This window comes from Osmia bicornis, chromosome 2, assembly GCF_907164935.1.
Source record: "Osmia bicornis bicornis chromosome 2, iOsmBic2.1, whole genome shotgun sequence".
Classification (NCBI taxonomy): domain Eukaryota; kingdom Metazoa; phylum Arthropoda; class Insecta; order Hymenoptera; family Megachilidae; genus Osmia; species Osmia bicornis.
In genome coordinates, this window is record NC_060217.1 from 13,220,338 (window position 1) to 13,235,962 (window position 15,625).

Sequence of the window (15,625 nt, forward strand, 5' to 3'; positions counted from 1 at the left end):
GCAACACTGAACACTTTTCTGATCGGTTATTCAATAGAAACTTATTGTTTTTTTATCGTCCACGTTTTAATTTATTGACGTTCAAAAAAATTGAAATTACACGCCAGTTCCTTTCATAAAATGTAAAATGAAAATTTTCACCTGAAATTTTGCAATAAAAACGGATATTGTTAACCTAATTCAGAATTAATTATTCTTTAGAGTTTCTTCTTTTTTCGAAAATCATTAGAATTGCTGTAATAATGATCTAAGCACAAATTCATTCAAACAATTGGCTAATTCAGCTAGCTGCACTCGAAACCATTTTAGGTAATCTTCGTGCAATGTTATTAATCGAATCTAATCTGTATGAAAAAGAAGAAAACCGTGGGCAAAAGTAGCCACTCGATTGAATGATCGTAAAAATTGAGTTACACGGCAATCGGTAGAGGAGGGATATTTTTGCAGAGAGGGGAGACACTCTTATACAACAGATTTATATGTACGTTCGACAGCCGGCTGCTAGCCATTGCGAACCGTGTTCGCCACTCGATCGCTCTTCAACAGAATCACTTTCAATTTACCTTGAGTCATTACACCGAGTACTCATGTGAATAACAATCAACGCGCAAGTCATCGAGGTTTTGATAAAAGAAATCGAAAGTTTGTAATAGAGAAGTGGAACCGATGTCCGAACAGAACCGGAAAAAGTATCGTGGAAGATCGAGCGGTAGTTTAGTGGCAAGTTCGAGGCTAAAACCGTGAGAAGGTTGACGGTCAGCAAGCTGGAGTCAAGCGAGTCGAAGCTGAACAAACTGGGAACTGAGAGTGGCTATTCGCCTGGATGAAGAAGACAAATGACTGGGTGATAGGAAATTAGTTCCAGTGAACGCTAGGATAAACAGGTACCTTTTGTTTCTTCTTAGCTCGTTTCAACACCTTCACCGTCGCCTTCAACGTGAATCATTAACACGTTGAATAGCACAATAAAAATGATAATATCTTCGGTAATCCATTTCATCCTCTTGTCTGACTAGATATGATTAGCTCTACTGAAGCGATCAACGCGTTAAGCTTTCCCTTTGATACCTCGGATAATGTAATTATAAATTAGCTAGCTTATTTTTCATGAAACACGTACGATTAAATAGAATTATATCACATGTCGACTCGTTTCATCAGGCTGTTATCACGGAAACGGATACATGGTTAGCGTGTAGTCAAGGTTAATTAGACACAAGAAGATAGTAATAATAAAAGTTTATATAACGCAAAATTCAAAAGAATTTTAATAGAATATTCCGTCAGATTTTCGTTTAATCAAACGCCACTAGGAATGAGAAGAAAAAATATTTACAACAGGAAGGAACGATTGATATATCACACTTTACAAATTGTATCAAAGCGAACGACAAGGGTTAAATTGGGCCACGTTTGTCGTGAAAGAGAAGCTTCAATGCCGGCGTGTTTTTACTGGAAAGCTCGTTCTTGCAGGTAGCTCGAAACCGGGTGAAAAAGAGATTTTCAAAGCGCAGAGAGATTGGACGTCTCTGTATCGGATTCGCTTACGGCAGCCTTTTAACTGTCACCTGATCTCTCGTGGCCGAACGAAATTCGACAGGTGAGTGAACGAAGCCGCGGAACAATTTATCCGTGAATCGTGAGATCTAATAAAACTCGGACGACACGTTTGAGAAATAAATCGACCGATTGCACGCTCACGATCGAACGTTGATTCGACAAGCAAAACGCCTAGTCCGCTCAACATATGAAATGAATAAATAATTATGTGGGTCTCGGGTTCTTTTCTAATTCTAATTGCACCGGGTGTCATTAACCGTATCGAATAGACAGCGTTAAAACCACAAATCACGTTCCTATGTTAAGTGAAACTGTCAAGAGAAAACAGTTAACTTATTAGCGAGTTGCGTGCACCGTGCCACTTCGACCTTGTTTCATTAAGACAACTCTAATGAGTCTGCGTTACGTACTTAAGAAAAAGTAACGTGAAAGGCGAAATTGTCCTCTTTTCTTTTCTCTTTTAATATATTGCGGAATCGAGCAAATTGATCGAATAGAGAGAAAAAAAAGCCTCGCAATCAGCTCGTTCGCCACTTTCGTCGGTTTTGACACAATATAATTTCCGTGAAACTGGCCGTGAAATCGAAATCGATTCGACGCCACTCGTCGACTGATGGAATCCGGGAAACGAGGCCGTCGAATACGTAAGTCATTGACACGTTTCTGTACATACGAGTGACACGCTGCCAAACGCTGCTGACAGCTTTCGCAAGCGGAGTACTTTGCGAATCGCAGCCAGAGAGACAGGAGTTTCTTGAACTCTGGACGACATATTTTCGATTCGACACGCGTCGATTTATCGAATAATCGAAGACGTACTTACCTGATGCATCGTCGTATCGAGCCTTTGAAATACTCGAGAATATTCAACGGCTCGATCTACAATGGCTTATCATAATTTTACACGAATCTCTCATAAAGATAACAAATTGTAATTCTATTATCGCGGTTAATGAAAAACGTAACTGCCGGCTGCTGTTTCTTGATAATTAACTGTGCGAATACTCGCGTATCGATCACCGGTGCTGATAAATTATTTATTTATTTATTAACAATCCGTCGATGCTTTCACGAGAAATCCTCATTAATGAGCGGCGACCAAATGAAATCGAGCGTTTAATGGTTGGTTGAGCCGGGTTAGTTAATCAGTGCGTCGAATGATTACACACGGATCGCGTAATTGTTCGCGACAAACAGCGAACCTCGTACGATGAAAAACGAAACGAAGATTCGATCGGTCGATTACGGCCTGCCGGTTGCCGTTTCAGCCGGCATTCGAGTTACGAAAGTTCAGATAAAATGTGTCGTGGAAACCTTGTGTGACGGTAGTTCGTGCTCGCCTACTGTGACGCTGGTAAATCGCGATATTACGTGGAACGTTGCAAGTCACAGAAAATTGTTCTCGATCGGAACGACAAGGTAGCAGAAAATAGCGTTAAATCTTGCTGCTCCGAAGCGCTTCTATCTCTAAGGGAAACTGTCTTTAGAATCGAAGAAAATGATAAGGAATTTTTCCGCTAGATCGTTGGCTAGATTACAAATGCTAAGAAGGAAAATATCGCACTTTGAAACATTGTCCAAAGATCCAATTGTACTCGACAAACTAACAGCAACTTATCATTTAACGTTACAATATTACTGTCAGTAATTCCCCTATTTAATCCAGAAGGTTTATAACGTTGTTACTAGGATAATATAACATCAGATAGTAATTAGCAGAGGAAAGAAATTTCATCGATAACAATCGTTATCGAACACAGCACCTTCCCGTCATTTATAAACGATCGGAATCGAATACCTCTTGATCTAGCAGTTTATCGAATAGCTGATGCACGTATCTATCTATTTAAATGATTGTTTCGAATGATTTGCTAATTCGCTATAGAGATAATATTGTCCAATAAAATGACACGAATGATGTTAATAATGTTACCGGTGATCCTAATCGCAATCACGAAACAAGAAATGTTGAAATGCTCAAACGTCCTACTTAAAAACTTGACAAATTGTTTCTACGATCTCGACACGTTCCGATACACTGTTTACAAAAGCAACTAATTTCAATTAGGTATCATTTAGATAAACAAAAATAATCAATCATTTCTGATGATTCTAGACAAATTAAATAAAACGTCACACGATTTAATTAGTCATTCTAATAATAACAACGCGATACGTATTTGATTTTTCCAAGATTTCGTTTTATTTATCGATCAAACAAATTTATCAAACTACTCGAATTGACAGTGTCGATGAAGGAAATGATTGGAAATTTATTTTCGAGCATGCACGCGTGTTTATTGAATATTCCAAGTAATTTGTCTACCGAATGACAAAATATTACGTCCGTATCGTGATTTACGGATCGACATATTTATTTTCATCGATTGTAATACGTTCACGGCGTGCACGGTTTATTTCAACGGTTAAAACTCCACTTTTTTATGGATTTTTCCCGGCAAATTTTTCCATCCGCTGTTTCAAAGAGTCTACGAATAATTATAAACACGTAGAAGGGAGCAAGCGTATAATCAAACGAGCTTGCGAGCTCAACAACGTTTTGCCTTTAGTATTTTTCTTCTTTTTATCTGTGTGTGTGTTTTTTTTTTTCATATACGGGATTAAAAATGCAACACGCAAACGACGTATCATGCTTCAATTAAGGCGAATGCATCCGAAACTCGTTGCATCCCACAGGAAGGCGAGTTATTTTAACATTACAAGTATTTCCTTGCGTGACGGTTTTTCCAAAAGAGTTTGTTAACAAACTCTGTCCCGTTCCTCGCCTGACCGATTCAAAAGTTGTTGCCTTTAACGAGCCATGTTTCGGTCCCCTAATGAAATCGTGACTCGCTACACATGTACAAAATGAATATATATATTTTACCAGTCGCAAGGCGTTTGCCGACGCTCAAAAAGTTGGAAAACATGGTTGCTAGTTTACTCCAAGTTTTGAAATTTGTTCACTCGTGCAACATGGTCCAGCTGTAATTAACCCTTTCGCTACATTCACTCGTCGCGTATTAAAAAAAAAAAAAAAAAAAGGCAGAATAGAACGGGACGGAATATATAGAGTGTTTCATTTATTTCTACTACTCTCAATTCTTTTTGCATTCGAAGAAGCAAAATATTTTTAGCTATCGAGATAAAAAAATGTTAACGAACGTCATCTGGTAAAAAAAAAAAAGAATATCGTAAGATGAAAGTTGTATTCGTAATATCGTTGGAACGCATTGCTTCGCAATGTCGCCTGGTATCCACGAGAAACTTCTTTCTGCAGAGTGTTTGGACCGTTCGAACCGATTTCCAATGTAAATTTACAAACTCGCAGCGACAGTTTGGCTCGGTCTGCGGATACGATTCCTATCGAATATTAATGCACGGACCGCGGGCTGCTTTTGACCCGCTCCTAAGACCCGATTTTACGACCGAGAACTAGAAGAAAGAACAAAACACAGCTGTGGGCTGACCTGTGTCGTCCCACTTTCAAAGAATACCTCTTACGATTCGGTACACTTGCTATTTTTTAATAGAATTCTTGGATTTTCATGGAAACAAATGTTTACTCCAAAAATTGTCCAAGGAAAATAAATTTTTGAAATTGTTGACTGTAATAGTCTTCGCCGAGACGATTGCTCGCTAATTTAATTACTCGATGGACGGAGAAACTTCCGCGAAATTTATTTATTCTTCGTTATATTACCAAGTTCCGAACTTCTTGTCCTCGGATACCTAATTTCATTAATCACGGAGATAGCATTTCAACGAAACTTTCAACCGGTAATTTTTTAACCAACATTTCTAGTTTCGGAATTCCTTTCATCGTAATGAACCATATTTTCTGTCGATATGTATAGATCGTTTCATATCGAATGGATAATTGCGCGTAAGGGTGTTAATCAAAGCGTTAATAGTGAGAAATCATAAGTTTCTTCGAGTTCTAATTAACGAAGGGCAAGGCTTTCAACGCATATTCGACCATTCGCGATTAAGTAATTGGCAACGATAAGGAATTAGCATGGAAGTGGCATTACGTTGCCCGATCCAAAGTTAATCTTTAATTTATGCTAACCGTTATTACCTGGCAGGCTAGCCTTTAATACCGCTCACACGAAACTCTGTTCGTAAAATTGTTTCCCGGATGAAAGGATAATGCCAACTACCAGACGGAAAGATGATAACGCGATCGTGTTGCGAAAGAATTCGCTGAAACAGTAACTAGGAAAAAAAAAGATTACTCGAAGAAATAGACGAGAGATAACAAGGAATTTGTAATAAATTTCGTCATTTCATTTAAAATGATCTACCTAATACATCCTAACTCTCTTCTTTTATTTTTCTGTCTCGTTCTTCCTCATATTGATATCGTTTCTCTCTTACTTGTACACAATCTCGGTGGAACTTCACCGACACTTGACCCATTAAAGTGTATTAAGTTTATCAAGGAGCAAACAACTGGTGTTCTAAGCGATAGGTAGAGAAAGGATGCGAACAACAAATTGCATGTTTCATGCAAATCGCGAGGATAAAGTTTTCTACCAATTTTTTTTGTTGAGTAAACTGGATTTGATAAAATCACGGAAACCACTATCTCTGAACGCGGTCCATGATATTTATTAGGGACACAACTTTAGTTAAGCGAGGAAAGATACTTCGTTTAACTCGGAAGCAAAATGGAGGAAAAGTGAGGCTAAAGCATAACGAGCGCTAAGTATTATAATATAATTTTTGGTTTTACTTTTCCCACGTTTGTGATAAATTTGAAATTTCCCGCAGCGGAGAACGCAGCGTTAATGGATTTAAAAATGTGTAATGAAACTTGACTGGATTAAAAAATCTTAGATTTTCCAACCCTGAAACTTAATCACCGTAGCTCTCGATCGATCCTCCATAAAAAGCTATTGAAAGGTAGAAAGATTTCCGCGAGTCAATTCATCGGGAAACGACATTTTCGAAGCGCCCTGAAAATTTCTAGGATATCGATGGGTTCCCGAATCCTCGAAATCTGAAGGACGGTCCAACGAGAGGAATATTTCCTCGACCATTTCAGTCGAATGATTCGAGGGAATAATTTCAAGGTATATCGACGAACGTCCGGTCAGGAACGATCTTGTTTATCCATATCGAGGGCGAATTGAAATTGATAGAAAGGAAAGAAAGGAGTTGGGCAGGAGGCTATCTTCGAGGATTAGGTCCGTTCGATTCGGTCAGCTAGGAAAAGCGAAGGAAAATATTGGCGGCGAGGAAGCCCTGTATACGTCAACAAAAGCGGCAGCAGACTGCCGATCGACTTTCAAAGCTGTTTCCGTGTAAGCTTCACGAAGACCCCTTTGGGACGAAGAGTGCACTCGAACGTCGATCTCTCTTTCGATTTATTCCATCTACAAATATATACTGGGTGTTCAAAAATTTACCTCCATTGCATATTGCATTTTTACCCAAATATTAAGATAAAGAGCACACGTCTGAATATACTGCAATAACTGAGAACCCTTATTCCGAACTGCACAGTCCTTTTGTAGAAAAGACAAAAACTAGTTAGCGAGTAATCAGAATCAGGAAGTACCTTCCATTAGGAAAAGCTAACATGTTACCTGTCGGTATAAGTTGAAGTACCGTTGACTGTCCGATCGGACATTGTAAGAGTGACCATTTGGAGAAGGTAAATGTTGGAAATTCTTAATTTAATATAAACGAATAAATGAATACGCGTAATTTTCGTGCCAGAGGTCAACGAGGAAGGAAACGTGAGTAACGAAGAGACAAAGGAAAATTTGGCCGAGGAAAATTCTCATAACAAAAAATATTTGTCTCGATATAATGATTAACCGACACGAGTAAAAGTGGCTGAAAGAGAAACGAGCCTGATGGAAAGTATAATATCATCAAGATAATCCAATCTGAAAAAAGAAACACGAACTTACTCGGTTTGGTAGCTTGGAATAACCACATAATTTATTTAAAAAAGAAAAAACCATCAAAGGATATAATGCGATGAAACGAAAAAAAAAAAATACACGGTGTAACGAAACATTGCGTATCAAAACGATAACCACCACGTTATGGAACTCGTTAATGACGTCGCGTTGCACCGCAATTTGCATGCAAATATCTCGATACGAGGCTGAGAAACTTCTTTCACTGTTCTACCTGAATTATTCCAAGAGAAATTTACATCAAACTAATTTCGTGTCTTTCGTACGACCGTCAGATCCTCGTAAATCAATGATTTCCAGGAGTTCATTCTTTAAACACACCCTATTATTATTATAAATGCTGTAAAAGTGAGCTGCTTTTTTATTAACACACTCTGTATAGACACACCTCTGTATGCTTCTTGTGCTCGTTTTACAAAAGTAACACGCGAGGGGATTTGAACGCTAACTGGGTAAAAACTATAATGGCGAGTTGTGTTAGTTGAGTTCTAATGGTAACATTTAGCGCGCTTGTTTTCCCAAAACTTACTCCTCTTCGCGAAAGGTCAAAAGTCTTGGACCATGACCATATATGTATATTAATAATCTTAATTCTACAAAAAAAATGTTTATATATTTAGCTCTTTTAATTTCGAGATATTTAACTAATTAAAAATGTTTATTTAATTAATTACCATCTACCCCTAATTTATGCCAGAATCTCCTACAACTATCCTATGTTTCAAGCCTTGTTTCCCCTTTCCATCAACGTTCAAATTTCCTTAGAAAAAGCAAGAAATATTCACCCTATGATACCGCGTTACATTACACCCCTATTTCGGTCCCGGGTCTCCCGCGCCGCCACCTTTAGCAATGACACAGAGGATGCGTACCACCCCATAGTTTCCTATTTACGTTTGCTCGAAACTGTTTGAGGTGGCTCGATCGATTTTTTGCTTGAGTCGTCGCAAAATATTCGGCGATGTCATTCGTCATGAACGAGACCATATGCCCATCGCAATTCGAATAAAATATTAGATATTCCCCGAACGCCAGCTCCTATCTCCTCTAACGTCTCGCGACGCGTTTCATCGAGGTCGTCGCGTTTACGAGGTTAAGTTCGACTGATACTCCCTGTGTCTTTCCATAGACTTTTGTTAATAGTACCAACGCAATCATGCCAACACGGCTGTTAACCGTCGCTAAACTTACGGTGTCCGCTGCCCGATAGTAAAAATATTATTATGTTTCGAATTTTGTGAATGACTGTTAACTATGCGCTATATAGATTTCTGCTGGTATCAATGAGATGCATCCGGCAAACTGCCCGGCACTTTATAAGACTTCCTTATTTGCTCCGCTTGTTAAGCGGTCAAAGCTTTTAGAAATTAGAGGATTCTTCTACTGAACGGATGTGCACGGTAGACGCTCGGTTATTTGCTTGAAATTCATTTTTATCTAATGTAGAATAGTTTTATATAGTTTATAATCCTAGATAGTTGAAGTTCATTGACTTTGTGCTGTGATTAAATGAAAAATCATATTGAAATTTTGAGATTAATCTGTTTAATTTATTTCAGAAACGATAAAAGATGGCCCTCTTCCAGTACTTTGGGATCTTTGTACTTTTAAGTAAGCCAAGATACTACTTTTTATTTTATGAATTAAACTATATAAAAGGATTCTATTTCTTGTACTAAATGCCAATTAATATTTCAGTTGTTTATCAAGTACAAGCTAAAGTACCAGAACTTAAGGTTTCTACGCAGGATATTAAAGTCCATTTAAATTGTAAGGAGTCATTTGAATTGTACCTGACGTAAGTATTGTTTTATAATTAACACATGATAATTTTGCTTAGTAGAATGATTGCACTGTGTTTATTGAACAAAGCACAAAGAGCTCATTGTTTCCTACGTAATCTAGGCTATTTACCTACATTGCTTTTATTTCTAAGTCTAATATCCACATACTTCCATTGTTTTAAATCTCTTTACTCTTAACATTATGGTTGTTTCTTTAATCTCAGTAAAATAACATTGATAACATTATATAATGATAATCTTGAAAAATTGGAATGTTGTAAGCACTATCTACCAACAGTAGCTAATTAAGATAAATCTTATGTTTCTTCACATTTTAACTTGGTATTTTAATTAACTACACGTTTATAATTTACAAATATATACTGATCATAATATTTTTTGCACAGGCAAAACCTAACTGAAAATGTATTGGTAAAAATAGAAGTACAGCATCCAGATTTGGTTGCTACTGAACCTGCTAATTTTAGTATTAATGCAAGTGACAGTATTTACAAATGGAACATAATTATAAAAGGCCTAGGTGCAGGACATTCAGTTGTAGCTGTTAATGTTACACCTAGTAATGTTACAGAGTAAGTACACTTTTTTCATTTGTGTAATTGTAATGAACATTTTAATATGTTAATTCAACAGCTCTTGATAAGATTTGAAAGCAGTTAATGAAATCAATCCCCACTTTTTTCATTTTAATATCAAACACAGTTGGGTCATGGCCTGGGACAACATCAATATTTACTTTTATACCTAACTTTCAAAAGATTTTGATTAGGATTAAATTCCCAAGTAGCCACTAAAAGTTATTTGCAGAGATAGCCTTCTGACCTGTAGTTGTGAGCGGATCTTTAACTTACAGTTTAGTCAGTCTGTGCTCAGATTTTGACCAGGCTACTTTCTGCTCTAACTAGGATACGATACATTAGTTAATAAGAATTGTATTAATTTATTTACTTTTCAAATGTTTAATGGAAAGTGATTCAGCATAATTATACCCAGCCATTCACTGTGTTCTGATATTTATAATATAAAAAATTGTGTTATACCTTACACCCTCAGAAACAATTGAAATCAGAAAATAATGACTATTTTTAAAGTGATTTTAATACCTCAGGATCAATTAGACAAAGTTAATCTAAAGTAAGACAGTGGTTAAAAATTTTGTGAATCTAACATGTGAGAACTCTTATAGTGTTAACTCTTTATATTGTTACAGTTTTTCAGATGCATTTGTCAGAGTCACAGTGGAAAGATCTGACATTATATACCATGTTAGTGCCGTGGTAGGATGGGTATATTTTTTAGCATGGAGTGTCAGTTTTTATCCGCAAATTTACAGTAATTATAAACGTAAAAGCGTCGTAGGATTAAACTTCGATTATTTATCATTAAATCTGATCGGTTTTATTATGTACTCATTATTTAATTGTGGCTTGTATTGGATACCCGAAGTGGAGGTAAGTTTGATCCTAAACATAAATATTACGTTTTTTTCCAAATAAATGCTAATATAAAATTACATTTTCCAGCTTGAATACTTTAGACGGTATCCTAAGGGATTAAATCCTGTACAAGTGAATGATATTTTCTTTTCCTTACATGCAGTATTTGCTACTGTGATAACTATTATTCAATGCTTTATTTATGAGGTAAATAGTCGGACGATATTGTAATTAAAAAATTGATTTTTCTAACATGCTAATTGTAATAAAATCATTATTTTTTTATAGATAGGAAATCAGAAAGTATCTATTACAGCACGTATTATTCACGTAATATTCGCCGTCTTTATATTAATTTCTACGATCCTAGCAGCAGTACAAACGATCACGTGGCTTGACTTCTTGTATTATTGTAGTTACGTTAAATTATGTATAACGTTAATTAAATACGTTCCACAAGCATTTTATAACTATAAGAGAAAATCTACCGTCGGTTGGAGCATTGGCAATATATTCTTAGATTTTACTGGCGGTATCTTATCGATGCTACAGATGATACTAAATGCATACAATTATGGTAATGTATACAAGATGAATAAGAAATTTAATGATATTATCCTTTTCTAAGAGAACTTCAATTACTAACGACAACTTTTGTTTAATAGACGATTGGGAAAGTATCTTTGGCGATCCAACGAAATTTGGTCTTGGATTCTTTTCAGTTGCATTTGATATATTTTTCATTCTACAACATTACGTTTTTTATAGGTACGTACACTAGTAGTTCTATTTCTCATTAATTATTTATCACTTAATAATGCCTGTTTTGGTGGCATCAAAGAATTGTAGATAACATTTAGATTTCCGTAATTATAGATATTAACAACTAAAGTACTAACAAAATGCATGCTGTTTGTTTTTGTACACTGTTTAAGTATTGATAGAAATTTTATGTTACAAAAATAATTGTACTTAGTGTATGCACAAAAATACGCATTCTATTCACTTAATATTTAACGTTTAACTATTTAATAACAAAATTTATGACTTCTTAATATCTTTCTGCAAATAATTAATAAGATATACCATGAAAATTTTAAATAGAATCAATGGTTAGTCTGTGAGTGTAAATATGTAAAATCTAATAGAGAATTCCCCTATTTTCTATTTGCTTAAATATCATAATTTTGATATACATGCTTTTTGTAGTACAAACTATAGACACGAGGTAGACAATCGTTTTGATTTTACAGATTTATCAATGAAAAGATGGTTGACCTCAAAAACAGAATATAAGCGTCTTGCATCATCAATTTTCTTTTACAATTATCTCATAATCCTATGTTTTCTTCTTCCACCCTGCACATGTTTGCAAAATTATAAATTCTTGCAGAGATAGCCAAAATGCAAGAAGTAATGAAATACTTCATATGCAAGAAAATTCAGATGATGAAGAAACAAGGACCTGTTGCGGTTTTATAAAATAAAAATGGGTTTACATTGAAAAATATTTTACAAAATTTCGTTCCAATGTGAATGAAGCTTCAGTATTTTATACTTAAAATCATTTCAGTGAATATTCGTTATTTTATTAAACTTCTTATGTAAAATTTACATAGTATTCAAAATTTAAAAATGCATTAGATGCAAATATTATCTGTTCCACATTTTAAGAGTGTAAAAGAATCTCAGTTGGTTGTTAACTGCAGGTAAATAAAAAGAAAGAAACGTGTGAAAAATGATAGACTATATTGTTAATAAAGTATTAAATGAAAACCATAATGGATTTGAAGTGCACAACAGTGAAAATGATCATTTCATCATATGAATTTATGTTGAAGCGGTAATAAAAATTGTTTGCATGGTTTTGTGTACTTTGATCTATCAAAACATAAACATTTCATAGTTTTTGTTATACAGTAATTTAATGAAAAATGTTTGAAGCCAGTTAACAAATTGGTTTCAATTAATACACAAAGTGTTGTTAGTGTTGCGTCATGCATGCAGCATGTTATTGAAGTATTTGTATAACATGGGAAAATCTATTCATAATTAAGATTTTCTATTGTTTGCCATAGTTATAATAATTTATACTATTGTATTCGTTTGTACATCAAACAAAAATATGTTACGGTTGATAAATTTATGTTTAATCAACATAGCAAATTTTTTATACATTCTATGCTACCTCTGATTGAATTCCTATGAAGCAATAAAATTTTAGATTTTAATTATTGTCTTATCCCTTGTGCAAAAATGATTAAGTATGAGACCATTTGACCCAACTGTGTTGCACATGTGTGCATGCGTGTACGAGTGTGTATGTTTGCGAGTATGCGTGATTATGTGTTGTATTCTATTAAATTTACTAACCATACTAATTAAACTAACATTCTGCAACGAGTGAAAACAACATCACTGAAAATATGTGATCACGAAAGTAGGATCACTCGTTAAAAAGAACCACGTTATTCTTATTAAGAAAATAAATAAATTACTGAGAAATGCTTTTCACAGGGACCGTAAAGAATACGTTGAAATACCTGGTAACAATTACGAAGGATCGCAAGAAAACCCATCGACTAGCACACTTCCTTAATCTAGTGTCGTTATTGACTGATTATTTATTTATGTTTATTGCAATAAAGATTTAACTCGTTTATCTACTACTCAAACGTAGAAGTGAGCGTCACTACCATTACCGATCCTATGATGCTTGGTTTGAAAATATTTACACAAGTATACGAATATATCAAATATTATTCTTACCGAGTAGAATGTGATGCATGCATCGTTAAAACTTGCAAAGTTGTCCAACTTTCAAACTGTTCCTGCACAACACTGTTCACAAGAAACGAATAATTCACTCTCGTTACGAATTTTATTACGCACGACGTGATACCGGTACACGTAATGAAGCAAAACTGAGGAAATTACTCTAGCCTTTAAAATTTGATCCCGCTTATTTGATTCGTCGATATACAACTGTTTCTATTGGTCGCGCCAGTGACACGTGATCTCACCTAGCAGACGTGTTGCGAAAGGTTGTTGATATTTATTCAAAAAGAAGGTATGTCCTATTGACTTAAAAATTAAATATTTTTGTAAAAAATCAAAAAATACTGTTGTTAAACAATCGTTAGCAAAATTGTAGTTAATAAACAGTGATAGAATAATTGTTTAAATGTATGTTTTCACTTGACTGTTAGACATAACCTCTACTGTTTTCAGTAAACATTGAAATGTTTTTATATTACTATTATTATTTTATTTCAAGTAACAGGTGTTAAATGCTAAACATATTTCAACTATATATTGGTATTTCAGAATGAATATATCATCGTTTCTTAGAACAACACAAATTTCATTAACCCTACATAGAAATTTGAATTGTTGGACAGCAGGAATAACAAAAAAACATAGAAAACTGTATCCACGTGACTACCTTACTTATCTTGTCTTACCACACGGTGGTAGTATTCGAATTGAATATGATACACCTAGAAAGATAATCCGTCTCCCTCTTGATCTTGAGACTCTCACAGAAGAACAACGTAAACAAAGGATGGAAGACCGTAAAATTTACACAAAAGCTAAGATAGTCGAAGAATATCAGGATGAATTTGATGAGAGTCAATTTTTCAATCCTTCCAAAGGTAGAAAATAGTCCTATTATTCTATGAACACTCTACATTATACAAAACTAATATTATATTGTTATGTGGAAAACACTGATATTTATATTCACTTTTGACAATTACAATTGTAATAATAAGATAGCAAGCATTTAAAATAAATATGTTTGTGCATGTAAAAGCAGCTATTCAGTTTTACCATTAATCACATCAATTACTAATAAAAAATGGAAAGTGAACAATTATAGTCTTCTTTATCTCCAACGTTTTACATTGATTATTAACATAAGCGTATCTATTGCTCGAGGCTGTAGAAGGAAAAGAAAAGTGTTTATTGATTGTATTAATCGGTTTCAATTAACGATTGTTCGCGAAAGCGAGCCGTTCCTACCTTTCTACCGCGAGAAGGGGCAGGTGGGTGCCCATTTTCGGTTTCGCCGCGATGATATAATATTTGGTGATACGTCGTGGTTCGCTTGTGATTGTACGGATGCTTTCGACTCTGGTGAAACTTTGCTATTGCGACAACCTAGGAAAATTTTGCGGCCTTTGTTAGGCAACGATATGTAACGAACGAAACGAACAGAAGGTGCCAGAACGCATTAATAATTAGGTAGGCGTGATTCGTTTCACGTCGCGTAATGTGTTTGTTTGTACGACAAGAAAACAACACTTCCTTCGAATATTCCAACATTACTTATTCAAATGTTGTAAGAAAAAAAAAGTATAAAATTTCGCGTATCATTATCGCTCTGTTATCAGCATCGTTCTTGTAATTATCTGAGGGGTTCTAGCGCGGGGCGCAGAGTTCAAATTTTGTTTCCTTTTGAATCAAACTTATCAAGAGATATCGGACATTTATGAATAAAAAATATGTTGTTCTAAATCACTGAGGCTGAATGATAAGCATCTTGTTTTTCGAAAATGTGAAGGTCGAAATTTCTACTTGCAACACAGAGACCGGTGTATAAACTTTGACCTGTAGTCTCGAAGGACCTTATACGAAACTTGAGTATTTGTAATTAATAATTACAGGTAAACAATAATTCAGTCATCAGAATCAGAGAGATTGGTCCCACTTAATTCGTGGTGTCGGTGACCTAATCAGGCCCTGGTACCAAACCCTGTCGCCTGCTTTTCCCCACATCAAGACGTGGGGTAAAAGACGGTGGTTGCGGGGGAGTCACGGCGCGTAAAACGTGGTTCGTTTATGACAGGTAAAAAGACACGGTAACCCAGCATGGTGGGAGTTG

The 15,625-nt window shown here is 35.3% G+C and overlaps 2 protein-coding genes and 1 long non-coding RNA gene across 9 annotated transcripts in view; 2 read left to right on the forward strand and 1 right to left on the reverse strand.

The window, feature by feature from the left end:
* The window catches only part of LOC114877169, a 67,003-nt gene extending 53,431 nt beyond the window's left edge, over positions 1–13,572 (reverse strand). The window contains exon 1 of the long non-coding RNA XR_006830538.1: positions 13,507–13,572. This is a non-coding gene — a long non-coding RNA (uncharacterized LOC114877169). The remainder of the gene's footprint in view (positions 1–13,506) is intronic.
* Positions 484–13,406, forward strand: LOC114877167 (cystinosin homolog). 7 transcript variants are annotated; one of them, XM_029189401.2, is made up of 10 exons: positions 484–884; positions 1,474–1,600; positions 9,056–9,107; positions 9,195–9,294; positions 9,688–9,873; positions 10,512–10,752; positions 10,825–10,944; positions 11,026–11,314; positions 11,403–11,505; positions 13,255–13,406. In XM_029189401.2, the coding sequence occupies exons 3-10, from the start codon at positions 9,068–9,070 to the stop codon at positions 13,334–13,336; spliced, it is 1,161 nt and encodes a 386-aa protein (XP_029045234.1). In that variant the 5' UTR covers positions 484–884; positions 1,474–1,600; positions 9,056–9,067; the 3' UTR covers positions 13,337–13,406. The 7 variants fall into 7 exon arrangements, with proteins under 7 accessions (XP_029045234.1, XP_029045229.1, XP_029045236.1 ...); XM_029189396.2 differs by lacking the exon at positions 13,255–13,406 and adding an exon at positions 12,131–12,968; XM_029189403.2 differs by lacking the exon at positions 13,255–13,406 and adding an exon at positions 11,991–12,223.
* A 137-nt stretch (positions 13,573–13,709) lies between the features above and the next one.
* LOC114877168 (39S ribosomal protein L55, mitochondrial) lies at positions 13,710–14,553 on the forward strand. Its single transcript, XM_029189404.2, has 2 exons — positions 13,710–13,807; positions 14,065–14,553. Exon 2 carries the CDS (start codon positions 14,066–14,068, stop codon positions 14,402–14,404), a length of 339 nt encoding a protein of 112 aa, XP_029045237.1. The 5' UTR covers positions 13,710–13,807; position 14,065; the 3' UTR covers positions 14,405–14,553.
* Positions 14,554–15,625: the final 1,072 nt, after the last annotated feature.

Excerpts from the sequence above, each read along its gene's own strand:
- LOC114877167 (XM_029189396.2), top strand. The coding sequence starts at position 9,068 with ATGGCCCTCTTCCAGTACTTTGGGATCTTTGTACTTTTAA. Across the intron at positions 9,108-9,194 it reads TGGGATCTTTGTACTTTTAA|TTGTTTATCAAGTACAAGCT; the intron begins GTAAGCCAAGAT and ends TTAATATTTCAG. Across the intron at positions 9,295-9,687 it reads TCATTTGAATTGTACCTGAC|GCAAAACCTAACTGAAAATG; the intron begins GTAAGTATTGTT and ends TTTTTTGCACAG.
- LOC114877168 (XM_029189404.2), top strand. The coding sequence starts at position 14,066 with ATGAATATATCATCGTTTCTTAGAACAACACAAATTTCATTAACCCTA.